At 44.7% G+C, this 18,638-nt stretch overlaps 1 protein-coding gene across 7 annotated transcripts in view; it reads right to left on the reverse strand.

The window, feature by feature from the left end:
* Positions 1-314: 314 nt before the first annotated feature.
* WWP1 (WW domain containing E3 ubiquitin protein ligase 1) overlaps positions 315-18,638 on the reverse strand; it is a 163,543-nt gene continuing 145,219 nt past the window's right edge. For all 7 annotated transcript variants that reach the window (XM_043539395.1, XM_043539397.1, XM_037892339.2 and 4 more), the window contains 4 exons: positions 17,162-17,266; positions 4,962-5,058; positions 4,698-4,770; positions 315-2,487 (listed from right to left, as the gene is read on the reverse strand). In XM_043539395.1, the coding sequence (XP_043395330.1) occupies positions 2,388-2,487; positions 4,698-4,770; positions 4,962-5,058; positions 17,162-17,266 (375 nt within the window). In that variant the 3' untranslated portion in view covers positions 315-2,387. The remainder of the gene's footprint in view (positions 2,488-4,697; positions 4,771-4,961; positions 5,059-17,161; positions 17,267-18,638) is intronic.

The following is an 18,638-nucleotide window of genomic DNA, read 5'->3' on the forward strand; positions in this document are numbered from 1 at the left end:
CCTGAGTTCCTGCTACTGTACTGCCTAGGATAAATGTTTTCCTATTATAAAGAATTTTTTAATTGCCATTGTTCTTGGAGAGGGTCAATATTTGTTTTATTTACTCCTTTTTTACTTTGTTTACTGTAATGATCATTTATCTTGGAGCATTTTAGGATGAGAGAAGGGTGGCCTTGATGTCTTATCATCCTTAATATGTGTAATCTTGGCTGAGGCTTGTTCTCTTGTCCCTTCATTACTTATCCTTTTCTTTGGTGAAGACTGTCGTGGGATTGGGAGACAACTACAGTTGTCAAAATAACGAACAAGGTACATTTTGTGATGTGATGTCCTTGCTTTTTAATGTCTTCACTTACAGATTCATTAGATTCAGAATTTGCAGTGGGAGGCACAGTCATTCATTAGTGCAAATGAATAAGGTTCAATTTTACTATACTTAACTCTCTTAGATGTCATTTAGGCAAATCTCACATACTTAGTTCTCCAGCCTCTGAATTAATTTTTAGCTCCCTCCAATTTAATTGGCATAAATCACTTATAATTTAGGTGAACTCAAACCTTTAATTTATTAATGTAGCACATAAATTCATGAAAATAGCTCATGTTACTTTGTGTAGAGTGGCAAAGTAACTTAAGTGATGAAAAGACCTGATGCACGTAGGAGTAGTAAATATAATATATGATAGAAGTACATTGAGCCAATCAGATCACAGCTTTTATCAAAGCCATTTACAAGTTAACAGCTCCCCAGTAAATTGTGCATTTTGAATAACAAAGCATAACACAATCCAATATATAGAAAAATAAAATTTTGGTAGAATTCAATTGCTATATTGATAACATACATGAACAGATATAGCAATATTTTTCTGCATTTATGCTTTTACCAGTGCAATACGATAGATATGTTACAGAAATGTTTAAATCACATTTTAAGAAATCGCTTTTATGTGTGTACAAAATTTTGTATAAGTTAAATTTAATGGAATTTACAGTGAATATTGAAAGCATGATACAAATGGTAATTTTTAAAATGTTCTTACTCTATAATAAGGAAGCACAGTTTGCTAAAAGTAGCATTTAATATAATTCACATCAATAAGATTTTATAATTTGTTACATCTTTGCAGTTCAGAAAATGCCCTCAACACTGGAAAAAAAATAAAAATCATTTTATATTATTGTGCATTTAGAACAAAAAAATCCAAAACGTTGCCTATGAAAAAGAATGACAAGATCTAGGTATACTTATTTAATTCATGTACACATGAATTTTTACATGAACTTAAAGGGGATGAAAATATTTAATACTAATAGAAAATTATTAGTTTAATGTGCAAAGCTTACGTAACTGTCATTCCATTTGGGTTCTCTAGATCCATAACAAACTGAACATGAACATAAAAGCAGCAAAAATTCACATTACCTTTCATGTATTCTTAAATCTCAAATTACATTAGTTTACCTTATGAAATTTTAAAATACACAGATTAAAACAAAACAAAACTGTAAGACACCAGACCAAGAGAGAATGTGTTAGAGTTTCTCTTTTATTCTTTAAAGATTACCCAACATTCTCTTGGTAATAATCCAAGATATTATGTAAACAAATTTCAATGCTGCTCATGAATTAAAATATTCTGTTCAGTTCCTACAATAAGTCAGAATAGTGGCACCAACTGCTTTTAACATTAATCACATTCATCTTACTGTACATGACTCTTGTGCAAGTAATCAAGGCGTTATTCATGACCTTGGCTACATCAATGTAGTAGTGAGGATATCCGCTATTGTTAAGTATTTAAAAAACAAAACAAAAACCTGAACAGACAGAATTTGGCATTCTGTCATCTCAAAAAGCCAGCAGCATTTTTCTACATACTTAGGATACATTTGGCCTAAGCTTTTAACACCTTTTAGAACAGCCATGCAATAAAACAATCTTGGAGATGTTGCATAAAGTGAGAAGACAGAGCAACCTGTACATTTTTCTCTATAATAAAGCCAAGATAAAGCAAATTCCAAGGTCCTTTTGAATGACTGCTATGTTTAATACACTTATAGCTCTATAAAACTAGAGCCCACTAGAGAGAGAGAGTGAGTGTGTGTATATATATTTAATATATTTTTAAATAAAGTCATTTGTCTGCTTTCAAAATTTATGGTTTGTTTGTTTTTTCCTGGTCAGTCTTTTGAAGGGGCAATAAATAAACTAGACACGGCTGAACTGTTTTGCATATCTCTGTGGAAGAACGGAGAACATTTATACTTTAGAGTTCCAGAAACATGACTGTACAGAACAAACAGCTTATATACAACTAAGTGTGCAATTTTAGTTGGCTGGGCATTTTAATAATGCAATATATCCTCTTGACAAGAAGCCACTTCTACTCTTGACCAAATCCCTCCGTTTCTTCAATTGCGAAGAGCAGCTTCTCTTTTAGCTGTTCATAGCTTTTATATGGAGGCAGATCCAAACGATTAAAACTGAACAAAACAGAAGAGGTGGTGGGGGAAGAGGAGGAAAAATAACATTTTTATAAATTTGTCTAAATCCCATTTAGAATATTTTGTGTAATTACATTTTTGCTTTTAAGAATAGTGCAAAACTAAACTGTTACAGACAGAAGTTTTACATACTCTGATCTATGGGTCAGAACACAGGAATGGGAATCAGGAGTTTGGCTCTCACTGACTGTGTAATATTGGGCAAGTCACTTACACACTCTGCTTTACTAGGGATTATTCGTTTTTAAGTGCTTTTGGATACTTGATGAAACCCCCGTACAGATGCAATGATTATATTTCCCCAAAAATTATCTTCACCTTTATAAAGGGTATGTGGTTCAAGTGCATACAACCCCAGTTTGGTTAATGAAACCAAATGAGTTAATGAGTATATTTAGAGCACAGTATATACTCATGTGATCCATTCTTCCTGAAAAGGGGTGATTTATTTAGTCACGGGGAGTTCTTTGAAAGCTAAACTATACACATAGCTATATTATAGAATTAAAAGTATCTGGAAGCTTTTATTCAATCTTTTTGCAACGTCTGAAGTTAAACTGTTAGCTAATCCTCATGTCACCCTAATGTTCTTTCAATGGAGAAATTATAATCTGATCAAATACTTCCTATTTCATATAACATATAGTAAAGCTCATAAGAAAGTATGTATAATTACAGCCATATGCCCATTTCTACTGTACAATAGAAATGTATATAACTCTTGTGCAGACTATGTGAAGGATTCTCACATTTTTTGGATAGAGAAGGTTCACTAAAAACGGATAAAAGAATGATTTTAAGATAATCAAGTCTGAAAAGTAAAATGGATGAGTCTAAGGCCTAGTCTACACTGAAAATCCCGAGTGCCATAGCTATGCCGACCTAGCCCCTGGTGTAGATGCAGCTAAATCAACAGGAGAATGCTTCTGTTGACCTGGCTACCATTGCTCAGGGAGGTGGTGTTCCTACAGTAACAGATAAAACCCTTCTTTCGCTGTAGGCTGCGTCTACGCTATGGAGTTATGATGGCATAGCTACAGCACGGTGATAATACCCCTATTGTCCTCATAGTGTAGACAGGGCCTTACTCTTCCAGCCTTCCTGAACCTTTGGAGAAGAAAAAGGGAAGACGATAGAGGGAGTCTAATAAATCCATTTAAAACATTTATTATGAAAAGCTGATGTCTTCTTCATCTGATATCTCTATTAATAATTCTGGCATAAGTGGGAAAAACTCCTATTTTCCTCCTCTATTTCATGTAGTTGCACCTGGAAACACTTCTCCTGAATTTCTCACCTCTGATCATTAGAGACTGTTGCTGGCAATGCTAAGACTGCTTCTTCTGCTATACTTCAGGGACCCTGTTGGCTACCACAAGCAGGGAGGAAACATCTTCAACTTCAGCACAGATCCATTCAAGGAAATAATACCACACAGGGAAAAATAATAGGATGGGGGAGCCTCGCAACAAGTGACAGAAAAAACTGGATATGCTCCCACCAAGATGCCAGAAGAAGAAACAGTGATTGTGGGCAGCCAGTAGGACTCTCTCCCGCAGAAGTATAACAGGTACAGGGAGCCTGGGTCCGCATGGGGTAGGGCAGTGAGGACTGAAGAGAGCCATTTGGATAGGCAATTCAGATTCTAGGATGCTATTTGAAGTTCTGAATGTTTGTGGGGGTTCCAATCACTTTATAAGGTTCTTGGTGGCATTTTGCACACATATTTTCAGAAAGTTACACTGTAATGAAATATCACATGACAACTGACTCCAATACTAATTTAGCTGTGTAGCAGAAACAATGACTTGCTCTTTGAAGCAAAAATAGCCTGGGTGCATGTAAAATAAGGGATTTTATCTTACAACTCTAGAGTATCTGACACTATCCAAAATAAAAACAATATAAATACAGATAGAATACAAAACTGAAATTAAAAAGAAGGGAAAATAGAGACCTTTTCAGTAATGGGAAAGTCACTAGCCCAGCCATTCTAAATCAAGCAACAGGTGGGAGTAAGGGACAGAAACTGTAGGTTGAGAGAAGTAACCCAAACTAGCTTACAACTGAATCAACTGTTATTGTATACCTTAGGTGCAAGACAGATGGTCTTAAACTACATTAATGAAGATCAACAACAGATACAAAGTTAGTTTACATTTACTCACTGTTTCAATATTAAAACTTACCAAGTATGACTTCTTGGTAACCAGGTTTCCTTGCCAACTTTTTCAATGCAGAATTTCTGAGGACCGTTACTTCCTGAATCAAGAAAACATATGAGATTAAATTAAATGTTGTTTTTAAACCAGTAATAGTGTAGTGTATTTATTAATGTATGCTTATGCTAGATGAAACGTAGGATTAAGAAATGAGCAAAAGATTGCCACTTGTTCAGAATAAACATAATACCTATAGATTGCAGTAGTATACTTCAGGGGCATTATACTTACCCATGAGCTCAGCAAAACCTCCCAGTGGTAACCGACAAGTACCAGTGACAAATTGCAGCAGTCGCATACGAACCTCATTGTCTGTGTCTTTTACAAACTAGGCAACAGAAATTCAGAATTACTTTAAAACAAAACTGAATAATACTATGCTAATACGGCTAGAGAAAAATAATACAAAACATGTAGGATTAAGATACTTGGAAAGCTGTGATTCCATAACAAACCTGAAGAGAATAACTTACAGTAAATTATATATGATCTTGCACAGTGATATGGTGGCAAACAAAAGCACTGATTTTGGGCTGCATGCACAAAGGTATCATATCACACTATGCACTGAAGGCTGGCAACACTTGTGAGTAGACAGGCTAATACATTAGATCAATTTATTCCACATTTTAAAAAAATCTCAAAGGACAGGTTATTTATCATGTACAGTAACTGGATTCTCAGAGATGTTTGTCCCTGTGGGTGCTCCACTTCAGGTGCATATACGCCCTGTGCGCCTTTGATTGGGGGCTTTCGGTAGCAGTGCCTGTTTGATCCGCATATATGTCCTAGCTATCCTGATGCCCTGCATATAGCACAGTGTTGGGCAAACCACCTTCAGCAGTTCCTTCTCTATCACCAAGTCAAGACTCCAAAATGGAAGGGAAGAAAGGTGGGTAGTGGAACACTACAGGGACAAACATCTTGAAGAACTCCAGTTACTGTACAAGACAGGTAACCTCTCCTACTTCAAAGTCTGATCTAAAACTGTTTGCAGAACTGTTTGCAATCCCACCAAGGCAGTGTCTGGGCTCAAGGTGTGTACCCTAAGGCATAGTGTTTTGAGAAGGTGCGGACCGAAGCCCACATGGCAGCTTTGAATATTTCCATAATAGGAAAATTCTTCAGCAGGGTGATGGAAACAGACTGAGTTCTGAAAGAATGGGCTATCATCCTAGCAGGTTGAATATTTGCAGCCTTATATCAGGAATGGATACAACTGGAAATCCATTTGGAGAGTCTTTGGGTAGAAAGAGAGGTCCCTTTAATTCTGTGTGTGAAAGAGAACGAACAGCCTGAGCGTCCCTAAAGGGTATAGCCCTTTCCAAACAAAAAGCTAATGCCCTCTTAAAGTCTAAGATGTGAAGGGCAACTTCCTCCCTAGTCAGATGAAGTTAAGAGTGAAAAACTGGCCCAAGTTATATGAAAGTCCGAGTTCACCTTGGGTAAAAGCCTGGGTGAAACAACCAGAGAGATCTTCTCTTTATAGAAAACTGGAAGGGGGACTTGGCCATTGCAGTACCTAGCTCACCAATTCACCTAGCAGAGGTGACAGCTACTAAAATGCAGTCTTCATAGACAAGTAGAAGGGAACACTTTGTTAGTGGCTCAAAGGGAGGCTTCATCAGAAAGTTGAAGACCAAATTAAAGTCCCACACAGGAGTGGGTTCTCTGACATGGAAAAAGTTAGCTAACCCTTTGATGAATCTGGAAGTGGTGGGGTCAGCAAATACTTAAACCCTTCAGCAGGGAAATGGAAATCTGTGATAGCTGCTAAATTAACATCTATGGAACTCGGAGAGACCCGAATTCTTTAAACCCAACAGATAATCTAAAACATCCAAAAGGGAAAAATTGACGGGACAGTGTCACTGGATATACCAATGGTGGAATCTCTTCCATTTCTATGGGTAGGTTTTTATAGTCGATGCTTTTCTGCTATTCAACAAAACCTCTCACACAGGAGATCTCTACCGCAGAGACACATCTAGAAAACAAGACTTGAGCTGCAGTGTGAAGCTCAGACGAAGAATGTATCCTGAATTTTGAGTTAACGGATCAGGAATAGTTGGCAGGAGCAGTGCTGGACAAGATGGCAGGAAAAATCAGGCAGGGGAACCAAATTTGCATTGGCCCAAGTCAGTGCAATTAGAATGACCATGGCTCTTTTCTGCTGATTTTGTTTAGGACTCTGAGGCTCAGCTGTGTCAGAAGATAGGAGTAGAGGACATGAGTAAGGCTACATTTTAGTCACGGGTATTTTTAGTAGAAGTCATGGACAGGTCATGGGCAGTAAAAAAATGATTACTCACTTTCTCGTAACTGTTGTTCTTCGAGATGTGTTGTTCACGTCCATTCCAAGCAGGTGTGTGTGCGCCTCGTGCACACCAGCTGGAAGATTTTTCCCCTAGCAGCATCCATAGGGTGGGCCTGGGTGCCCTCTGGGCGGGGCCCCAATATCGGGCCCCGCCGACTTCCCACCCCCTCAGTTCCTTCTTGTCGACTATTCCGACAGAGGGGTAGGAGGGTGTGTATTGGAATGGACATGAACAACACATCTCGAAGAACAGTTATGAGAAAGTGAGTAACCATTTTTTCTTTGAGTGATTGTTCATGTCCATTCCAAGCAGGTGATTCACAAGCTAGAGCTCAGGAGGTGGGGTTGGAGTTATCCACAGAAAGGAGCATGGCTCGCCCAAAAGCTGCATCGTCCCTGGGACTGTTGCGTAATTGCATAGTGCGACATAAATGTATGTATCGAGGACCACGTAGCTGCCCTGCAAATTTCCTGAATAGTGACTTGAGCCAGGAACACCGCAGAGGAGGCCTGGGCCCTGGTAGAGTGGGCAGTGATCTGTGGAGTGGGCTCCTTTGCCAGGGTGTAGCACTCCCTAATGCAGGACGTGATCCATGACAATATGCATTGAGAGGATACCGGGAGGCCCTTTATTCTGTCCGTCATGGCTACAAAGAGTTGGACGGACTTCCGGAACGACTTAGTTCTCTCTATGTAGAACTACACACGTCCAGTGAGTACAGCCTGCGCTTCCTATCGGAGGAGTGTGGCTTGGGATAAAACACTGGGAGGAAGATGTCCTGGGTCATGTGAAAATGGGAGACGACCTTTGGGAGAAAAGCCGGATGAGGCCTGAGCTGGACCTTATCCTTATGAAAAACTGTGTAAGGGGGTTCAGACGTGAGGGCCCTGAGCTCCGAAACCCGTCGAGCTGAGGTAATTGCCACGAGGAAAGCAACCTTGAACGAAAGATATAACAGGGAGCAGGTGGCCAGAGGTTCAAATGGTGGGCCTGTAAGCCTGAAGAGGACTAAATTGAGGTCCCAGGCAGGGACAGGCTGACGCATGTGTGGGAAGAGCCTGTCCAAACCCTTGAGAAAACGACTGACTACAGGGTTTCCAAAGACCGAGAGACCATCGGAGCCCAGATGGAAGGCGGAGATAGCAGCTAAGTGGACCCTTATTGATGACCGGGACAAGTCTTGATATTTTAGGTGAAGGAGATAGTCCAGTATAAATGGTATGGAGGCGAGGAGCGGCGACTAACTATGTTGCTCTGCCCAGATAGAAAACCTTTTCCACTTGGCCAGGTAAGTAGCCCTGGTGGAGGGCTTTCTACTACACCCAGGAGGACTTGTCTGACCTGGTCCGAACAAGACAGCTCTGCAGCACTTAGCCATGGAACATCCAGGCCGTAAGGTGGAGCGATTCCAGATTCGGGTGCCAGAGTCAGCCCTGGTCCTGCATGATAAGGTCGGGGACCAGCGATAAGGTGAGTGGGGCTTCTATGGACATTTCCAGGAGCGAGGTGAACCAGTGCTGACGCGGCCACGCCGGCGCTATTAGTATAACTTGGGCCCGGTCCCTGCGGATCTTGAGGAGCACCCTGTGGACTAGCGGGATGGGTGGGAAAGCATATAAGCAGGAAGCCCTCCCAAGAGAGAAGGAACACGTCCCCGATGGACCCTGAGCTGTGGCTCCCGAGGGAACAAAATGTCTGACATTTCCTGTTGCCCGGAGTGGCAAACAGGTCTATCTGGGGAGAGCCCCAGAACCGGAAGATTGAGCTCACCGCATCTGGTCGAAGGGACCACTCGTGGCCATTGAAGGTCTGGCTGAGGCTGTCCGTCAGCATGTTTCACACCCCTGGGAGGTATGAAGCCTGCAGATGGATCGAGTGGTCTATGCAGAAGTCCCACAGCACAAGAACTTCTTGGCACAGGGGAGAGGAGCGTGCACCCCCCCGTTTGTTGCTATAAAACGTCGCTGAGGTGTTGTCCATGAGGATTGAAACACACCTGCCCATTATGTGCGTTTTGAAAGCGTAGCATGCCAGACGCACTGCCCTCAGCTCTTTGACATTGATGTGAAGAGCAAGGTCCACCGGAGACCTTGGGTCTTGAGGTCCCCCAGGTGAGCGCCCCAACCCAGATCCGAGGCATCTGACACCAAGGTGAGCGAGGGCTGAGGACTGGCAAAAGGCACCCCTGCGCAAACCATTCGAGGGTCGAGCCACCATAGGAGGGAGTCCAGCACCAGGCAGGGCAGGGTTACGATCCTGTCCAACGCATCTTGGGCTGGTCAGTACACCGACACTAGCCAAGACTGCAGTGGGCGCAGCCTGAGCCTGGCATGCTGCACCACATATGTGCAGGAAGCCACGTGTCCCAGCAGCTTTAGACAGTTTCTTGCCAATATCATGGGGAACTGTCTGAGGCTCTGTATGATGTCCTGAAGTGAGTGAAACCTGGCCTCCGGGAGGTACGCCCTGGCTTGGGTAGAGTCCAGGACCGCGCCTATGAACTCTATCCTCTGCACCGGTGACAGAGTAGATTTTTCCTCGTTCAGGAGGAGACCTAAGTCGAGGATGGTCCTCCTTATAAACTCGACCTGAGCCTCCACCTGGGCTCTCGAGCGACCTTTGATCAGCCAGTCATCAAGATATGGAAAAACCTGTATCTGGTGCTTGCACAGGAATGCCGCGACGACTGCCATGCATTTTGTGAATACTCGGGGGGCAGTCGACAGTCCGAACAGGACGATGGCAAACTGGTAGTGGCCTCTGTTCACCACAAATCTGAGGTAGCATCTGTGATGTGTGACTATTACGATATGAAAATACACATCCTTCAAGTCAAGGGCGGCGTACCAGTCTCCTGGATCCAATGAGGCGATAATGGAGGTTAGTGAGACCATGCGAAACTTGAGTTTCTTTACGTATTTGTTCAGCTGTCGCAGGTCCAGTATGGGTCTGAGGTCCCCTCTTGGCCTTCAGTATTAGGAAATACCAGGAGTAGAAACCCTTGCCCCTTAGCTCCTTAGGAACCTCCTCCGCTGCCCCTACCGAGAGGAGGGACTGCACCTCTTGAATTAGAAGTTGCTCGTGAGAGGGGTCCCTGAAGAGGGATGGGCAAAGGGGTTGGGGGGGGCGGGAGGGTACAGAATTGGATGGAATATCCCCTCTCTACCGTGTGGAGCACCCATCGGTCTGAAGTAATTTGAGACCAGGCATGGTAGAAAGGGGATAGACAGGACGAGAAAGTAAGATGGGAAGGATCCAAAGGTCGTACTGGCAACCCGTCCTTGACTGTACCCTCAAAAGGGTGGTCTAGAGCCCGGTGGGGCCCTGGGCTGGCCAGAGCTTTGTCCAGAGGGAGGTTGTTGCCTCCTCCGAGTGCTCCTGTTCCGCCTATGTGGAGCGTCCTGGCGGTTTTGGGGTTGGTAAGGACGAGGGGCAGGTTGAGGCCTAAAATATCTGCGCTGGGTAGCAGTCATGTGAAGCCCCAGCGAACGAAGGGTAGCCCTCGAGTCCTTCAAGCTGTGAAGTCTCTTATCCGTCTTCTCGGAGAAGAGAACTACACCCTTGAAGGGAAGGTCTTGAATGGTCTGCTGGACTTCCTGGGGAAGACCAGATACCTGTAGCCAGGAGCCTCTCCTCATAACCACCCCTGTTGCCTAAGTGCAGGAGGCTGCATCCGCCGCGTCCAAGGCAGCTTCCGAAGACGCTTGGGAGACCAGTTTCCCCTCCTCCACGAGCACAGAGAACTCCCCCCGAGCTTCCTGGGGCAGAAGTTCTGTAAACTTAGCCATAGACGAGCAGGTGTTATGCCCGTAGTGGCTTAATATGGCCTGCTGGTTGGCTATACAAAGTTGCAGGCCTCCTGTCGAGTAGGCCTTTCGGCCAAACAGGTCCAGTTTCTTGGCATCCCTGTTTTTAGGGGTGGATCATTGAAACCCTTGACGTTCTCTCTGATTGGCCGTGTTGACCACAAAGAGTCCGGAGGAGGGTGGGTGTAAAGATGTTCATACCCTCTAGAGGGAACAAAGTAGCGGCGCTCTAATTTCTTGGCCGTATGTGCCAGAGAAGCAGGGGTTTGCCACAAGTTCTTAGATGTTTCTGTTATCGACTTGATAAGTGGCAATGCAACACTGGATGGGCCAGAGAGAGCCAGGATGTCTATGACAGAGTCTAAATCCTCTTCCACCTCCTCTGCCTGAATCCCCAGGCTTTGGGCAGCCCGACTCAAAAGCTATTGAAGAACCCGCTTGTCCTCCAAAGCTGGGGCCGTCGAAGTCCCCGCGACCGCTTCATCAGGTGAAGATGAGGAAGAGAGAACAAGAGGTGGTCCCAGTTCACTGACCTCGGCCCCCCGGTGTCCCTTGGCATGCAGTACTCGGACTGTGGAGCCAGTACCGATGAAGAACTCTGCACTGCAGCTGGTGCTGGGGCAGACAAATCTGGCGGGACCGAGACCGTCGGGGTCAGTAGGGACGGAGCTGAGGCTTCCACCAGTGCTGTCACCTGGAGAGCCTGTGCCGGAGCTGGCTGAGGTATTGGTGCCGAAACCATGTGAGTTGGCGGAGCCACTCCCCCCAAGGGCGGCGCCGTCATTGGCGGCGATTGTGGCACGAAAGATGCCGAAGATACCAACACTGTTCTGGAGCATTGGCCGTGGACTTGACCCTGGCTCTGATGGTATGCCCAGGGTGTCCAGAAAGGCCATTGAGCAGGTGGTTGCTACTGTTGCTGCCACGGTGCCAGGTATGGTTGGTGACTGCGCCAGAACCTGGACCTTCTGCTCCGCGATCTGCTAGATCGAGCTGAGTCCACCTCCGACTCCGAGGTCTCCGAATAAGATGACCACGGAGGAGCAGTCCCCTGGGTCACCAACGAATGACGACTTGACTCCAGGGAGCAGTGTGCTTCCTGCGTCTGTGCAGGCGGTGCTGGAGATGGAGACTGATGGGCCATCATGGTTGGCTTATCCTTGGAGTCGAACAGGGGGAGTGCGGTCACTGGGGATTTGTCCCTCCTTTGGGGTGAAGGCGGCACTGGGAGGTGCATCAGGTCCATTGCCGCCTCAAACGCTTCCGGCGTCGACCGTGGTTGTATGTCCACCAGATGGTCCGGGGACCAAGGAGGGTTCGGACTTGACTGGACCCCAGCCAGGGCAGGAGTCGACGAAACCCTGGGTGGAAGCGAGGCGGAGGCAGTCTGCCCCGAGCCACTCGCACATGCCGCCGGCCCCTTAGCTTTCAAGGGAGGTGATCGGTCCCTCACCGGCCTCTTCTTCTTTACCGGCACTGTAAATGGAGAGCAGTGCTGAACTGAAGCTGACGCCCTATCTCCCGAGCAGTGGCAATGCTGGTGGGCTTTAGAGTCTTTAGCCGGGCCCATTTCACGTGCCGTTGGCCGCGGAGTCCTACACACCGAAGAGGATGTGCTTGGTGCCGGGTCGTTAGGTCCTGGGTCAGACTGCAGTCTCAATGCCGCCTCCATGAGCAGGACTTTGAGTCTCTGCTCTCTGTCCTTATGGGTTCTTGGGTGGAAACCCTTGCAAATGCGGCACCTGTCCTTTTGGTGAGTCTCACCAAGGCACCGCAAGCAAGACGAGTGAGGATCAACTTTCCACAGGACTCACAGAGTTTAAATCCCGGAGACCCGGGCATACCCCTGAAGAGAAACGAACTATTTAACAAACCACTACTAACTATATGGAAAAAGCATAACTATAGAGAACAACTATTGAACTATGAACAAAAGACACTGTTAAGGCACTTGCTGTAAGAGCGAGCAAAGTTCCAGCTTGCCGTCATGGGCGGTAAGAAAGAACTGAGGGGTTGGGGCTTCAGCGGGACCCTATATTGGGCGCCATGAAGGCGCCTATCCACAACTTGTACTATATGCCCCTGACTAAATCTTGAGGGGAAAGGGGTGGCTTGGGGGTGTCGCAGGTGCTGGGGAGGGAAGTGGGGGCAGGGCTAGCAGGCTCCCTACCTGGCTCCACGCCTCCCCGGAAGCGGCGACATCCCCCTCCCTCAGCTCCTAGGCAGAGGCACGGCCAGGCAGCTCTGCACACTGCCTCTGCCCTGAGCGCAGGCTCCGCAGCTCCCATTGGCCTGGAACTGTGGCTAATGAGAGCTGTGGGGGCAGTGCCTGCAGGCAAAGGAAAGTCCCAGAAAGTCAGGTGACTTCCATGACCTCCCTGAAAAAATCGCAGCCTTAGACATGAGGAAAGAATCTCCCAGAGAGTGATGCCCTAGACTCCCTCTTGAGCAGAACTTTCAACTCTTTCTGTTGATGGTGGTAGCAAACAGATCTATTTCTGGAAAACCTAATGTGCAGAATGTATGCTTGAGAATCACGTTGTTGATTTTCTACTTGTGGTCCTGGCAGAAGTATCTGCTCGAACTATTGGCTATGGTGTTCTACAGACCTGTTAAGCATGAGGCAAAATGAAAATCTGTTGAGCTATAAACCAGTTCTATAGTTATATTGCTTCTTCCCAAAGGGTGGCTCTTGCTTCTCCTTGATGATACATATAGTACACATTGACTGTCTGTCTGTCATGATTTTGACAGACTGACTCTTGACCATAGCAAGGAAATGGCTGCAGACAACTCTGACTGCCCTGAGTTCCAGGAGGCTGATATGGAGAATGGACTCTTGGCAGTCCATTTGCCTTGTATGGTATACATTCAAAAGCTTGTGCAGAATCCTTATGATTCTTAGCACCAAGATTGTGACAGGGTGGTACCAAGGCCGGTTTCAGGACTGAGTGATGCTAGTACCACAGGACTCAAATTCCTGAAGCCTTAGCTGAGGGGTTCTCGGTATTGGCAGAGCTTGGAGTCTCTTTCTGGGACAGGAGCTCTCCAAAACAGCATGTCACTGTAGTGACCTAGGTTTCTTGGCACTGACTTCTTAAAAGGATCTGGAGTTTCTCTTTCTGCAAGTCTTGGTGCCACCCTCCATGATTCTCTCACATGACTATCCGGGGGTGGGCGGGCTGGCTGCAGAGGTCAATGGGGCACTGTGCTCCTTGGAAGACTGCTGTACAGGGGTGGGGCATATCAGGGCCTGGGTGTGATGCAGACCAGAGCACTAATGAGGAGCCTAAGATTAATCTCCCTGTTTTTTCTGGACCTACTCTTAAACCCTGAACAAATTTTACACTTTGATGGCACATGGGTATCCCCTAAGTAGTGGATACAGTGAGAATGACCATTGCTAACTGGGACAGAATCCCTGCAAGTGAGGCAATGTTTAGATCCAGAGGATCTAGGCATAACTTGAGAATAAAATCTTTCAAAGAAGGAAAGGTCCCTGGGGGATTGTGGGGAGGGAAATAATGAGTCGCTCAAAAAAGTCCCCTCAAAAACATTACTCTAACTAGTAAAAACTAAAAAGGGGACTAATACCTAAACAACAAAGTAAAACCTTGAACCTATTCCCTAAGGAAAAAAAAACAAAACTAAGTATGAAGTAGCCAGTGCAAGATATTTTAAGGATCCGGGGACTAGAGCCTGGGTCTGCAGAGCCTGGGACAGCTGATGTTCCCACAGTGCCACCAGCAGGACATTCAGAGCCAGAGTCAGGGAGCACTGTGATTAGGAGGCGCCCCAGGAAGTACTGCCCAAGAAACCCAGACTGAAAGCACCTTGTGGCCCTCTGATTGGTCAAGCACTGTATTTAACCTTGGAGGGTGCCCCAGGAAGTTGTCTGGACAACAGGACAGACTTTGGACCTGCTACAACTCCAGACCTCACCTCATCTCCTGATCTCTGGCCTCTGATCCCTGCCAGATTCTGCTCCTGCCTCCTGATTCTATCCTGGTATGGTACTACCTCTGATCTAGTCTCCGACCACAATCTGACTTTGACTCTGACTCGCACTCACTGAACCTGGCTCCAGCGATTATTCTGACCCCTGATCACTGACTACCATTCTGATGTGTAGACCCCCAGCCCAGTTATGACTGCTAGGCCAGGCTACCTATGCTCCAGCTTCCTTACAGATGCTCAGTCTCAAACGCAAGGTGGTTGAGAAGGAAACAAAGGTGGTTTGTTCAACACTGCTCTATATACCTTTGGTTCAGGGTACAAGGATAGCTAGGGTGCACGTGTGGACCAAACGGGTAATGCTACAAAAAGTATCTGATCAAAGGTGCAGTTGAAATGGAGTACGCATAGGACATTACACGCATAGGGCATGTGCCTCAGAATATTTTTGCTATTTTGATTGAGTGTGGTAATAATCTTTTAAATACCAATCAAGGCAGAGTAGTTATAGTTTTTAAAGGCTGCACTTTTATCCTAATATAACAGGATGTGCTGAGTCAGCTCCTGACTCGGCACCCGGTCACTCACATCCCCACCAATATAGGTTAAGTAGGACCTAACTGAAAGACCACTTATCTTCCCCCATTCTTATTGGAGCTATGAAGGCTTCTACTATGAAAATACTGAGCATGTGTCGTGCTGAAGGCAACATATTAACTAAATGTAGTTCATAGACCATCCCAGATTGGGCTACATGTCAAAGTCTAAATCATAATGGTGAAAATTATCCACTCTGCCTGCACGAAGCTCAACTGCAGTCAAGAGGTGAGTTGCAGTGATGCAGTCGCACGTACATAATCTTTAGCCATTAATCTCTGACACAAGTTAGATCTCCACAGGAGAAGCTTTCTCTGACACTACTGCATACAGTCCCTTAGGATTGTCACAACAGTGAAGGATCAGGTGTAGTAGAGCTTCGCTCCACCATGCTCCTTCTCCCTCTCCACCCTGTCCACAGAATGCCCCAACATGCTTCCTGTCACCTATTATGACCAGAGAAGGAAAGATGGGGTACAGCTGGTATAGAAGCACTTCCACCACCTTTCCTCCCAATGGAAAGTTCCCTTGAAGAAGGAGAATTCTCTGCTGGCCATCTCTGGTCACTTTAAGGCTTACATGATACAAAGTGGCCTTAGTAGACTGGCGAATCCAAGCCAAGAAGCCTTTATTACTTAGGAGGAGGATAAAGTAAAAAGTAACTTTTTCTTGTATGAGTGAGATAGCATAGGCATTACTTTAATCTTGACTTTCTTAGACACATTTGCAACTGAAAGACATCTGTGCTCTGTAAATGTTGAAACACTATTCAGTTATTTCACCATTTGCTAGGAATCTTTCAATAATTAGTTTCTTGTAAATTGACAAAGTTGTAGCATATGAATCAATGGCCCTTGAAATAGTTCAAATAGTTCAAATCAGTCTTAGAGGATTAGGGATGTCTGACTTTTCCTGCTGGCATTCTTAAGCAGATCACTAAGCCAACATGACATAGAACACAGTAGAAAATGTACTGGCTGTGACTGCTGATTTTAATCTCCTGGGTGAATTCTTGGTACATTTTTGGAGAGTATAGGATATTTCTCTTCTCTTCACATTCTAAGACAGGCTCAAACCTGAAAATAACTTTACAGCAGTCATTATTACAAATGTCAATATTTTTCAACAGTTACCACTATCTAAAAAAACCCACAGTTTATCCTATTCTTAACATAGGAAGTAACTGTGTCAGATAAATGTCTACATTTAACAGAACAATGTAACGAAGACTACTGTTAACTAATGCTAAAAATACAAGCTCTTCAGTTTTTACTACAGTGTAACAATCAAACCTAAAAAGTAAAATATAATACAGAAAATAAGAACAAACTATTAAACCCAAAAAGCTATGTGCTATGTGGATAACTCCCCAAACAATTTATAAAAGTAACTAGTAGTCCCTCTTTTGACACTGGGGGATGGTGGGGAGTGGGAGGAACAGAAAACTGGAAGCCTGGACACAGCTTATGTTCCCTCACCCCAGCCATATAACTACTATCTAAAGTAGAGAATTAGACAGAAATTACTAGAGGTTTAAAAAAAAACTCTTATGCATATACCAGAAGTAAAACAGTCTAAAATGGAGATTAATACATTAGAATAGTATACCAAGAAAGTCTCTGAAAATAAGTATTCCTTTTCTAACAATAAAAAAAAAGTCCAGATTTTTTAACAGGTTTTGAACAGGAATATAACTGTTTCCATAGCTTTTGTCTAAAAGAGAACAGGAAAATAAAAAATTTTATGAGCATCATACCTGCCAGAACCATATGATCTGCTTGCTATTTCTTGTATAATGACGATAAACGGTGTTCCTTTGCCAATCTGCTAAATCAACCTCTTGCATGCCACAGAGCATAACCTGGAAAATAAACAACCATTTAACTACTTCTCCATCATATCATTAGAGATGCACTGTACTAACTTTTAATTATTATGTACTCTAGATGAAAGACATCTGCACAATGAAGAGACGACAAAAGGTTTGGTCTGAACACAGAACCAAGAACTCTTGCATTCTAATCCAACTCTTCTCTACTCTTTACTTACCTCATAGGGCACCATGAGGCTTTATTAGTTCTTGTTTGTTAAGTTCTCTGAAGAGTACTCTCACCCGGGGCCCAATCCTGTGAGGTGTTCAGCACACAATACTATCACTAAATTCAACGGAAGTCTATGGCGCTTAGGTATGTTAGCAACAAGAAGGTGGTCAGGGAAAGTGTGGGACTCTTACTGAATGGGGGAGGCAACCTAGTGACAGATGATGTGGAAAAAGCTGAAGTACTCAATGCTTTTTTTGCCTCGGTCTTCACAGACAAGGTCAGCTCCCAGACTGCTGCACTGGACAGCACAGTATGGGGAGGAGGTGAGCAGCCCTCAGTGGTGAAATAACAGGTTAAGGACTATTTAGAAAAGCTGGACATGGACAAGTCCATGGCGCTGGATCTAATGCATCTGAGGGAGCTGAGGGAGTTGGCTGATGTGATTGCAGAGCCATTGGCCATTATCTTTGAAAACTTGTGATGTCCGGGGAGGTCCCGGACAATGGGAAAAAAGCAAATATAGTGCCCATCTCTTAAAAATGGAAGAAGGAGAATCCGGGGAAACTACAGACTGGTCAGCATCAGCTCAGTCCCTGGAAAAATCATGGAACAGGTCCTCAAGGAATCTATTTTGAAGCACTTGGAGAAGAGGAAGGTGATCAGGAACAGTCAACATGGATTCACCAAGAGCAAGTCATGCCTGACCAACCTGATTCTATGATAAGATAACTGGCTCTATGGATATGGGGAAAGAGGTGGACATGATATATCTTGATTTTGATACGGTCTCCCACAGTATTCTTGCCAGCAAGTTAAAAAAGTAAGGATTGGTTGAATGGACTATAATGTGGATAGAAAGCTGGCTAGATTATCAGGATCAACAGGTAGGGATCAACGGCTCCATGTCCAGATGGCAGCCAATATCAAGCTGAGTGCCCCAGTGGTCTGTCCTGGGGCTGGTTTTGTTCAACATCTTCATTAATGATCTGAATGATGGGCTGGATTGTACCCTCAGCAAGTTCGCAGATGACACTAAGCTAGGGGAAGAGGTATATATGCAGAAGGGTAGGGATAGGGTCCAGAGTGACCTAAACAAATTGGAGGATTGGGCTAAAAGAAATCTGATGAGGTTCAACCAGAACAAGTGCAGAGTCCAGCACTTAGGACAGAAGAATCCAATGCACTCCTAGA

The sequence above is a fragment of the Chelonia mydas genome, chromosome 2 (assembly GCF_015237465.2).
Source record: "Chelonia mydas isolate rCheMyd1 chromosome 2, rCheMyd1.pri.v2, whole genome shotgun sequence".
Taxonomy (NCBI): Eukaryota; Metazoa; Chordata; order Testudines; family Cheloniidae; genus Chelonia; species Chelonia mydas.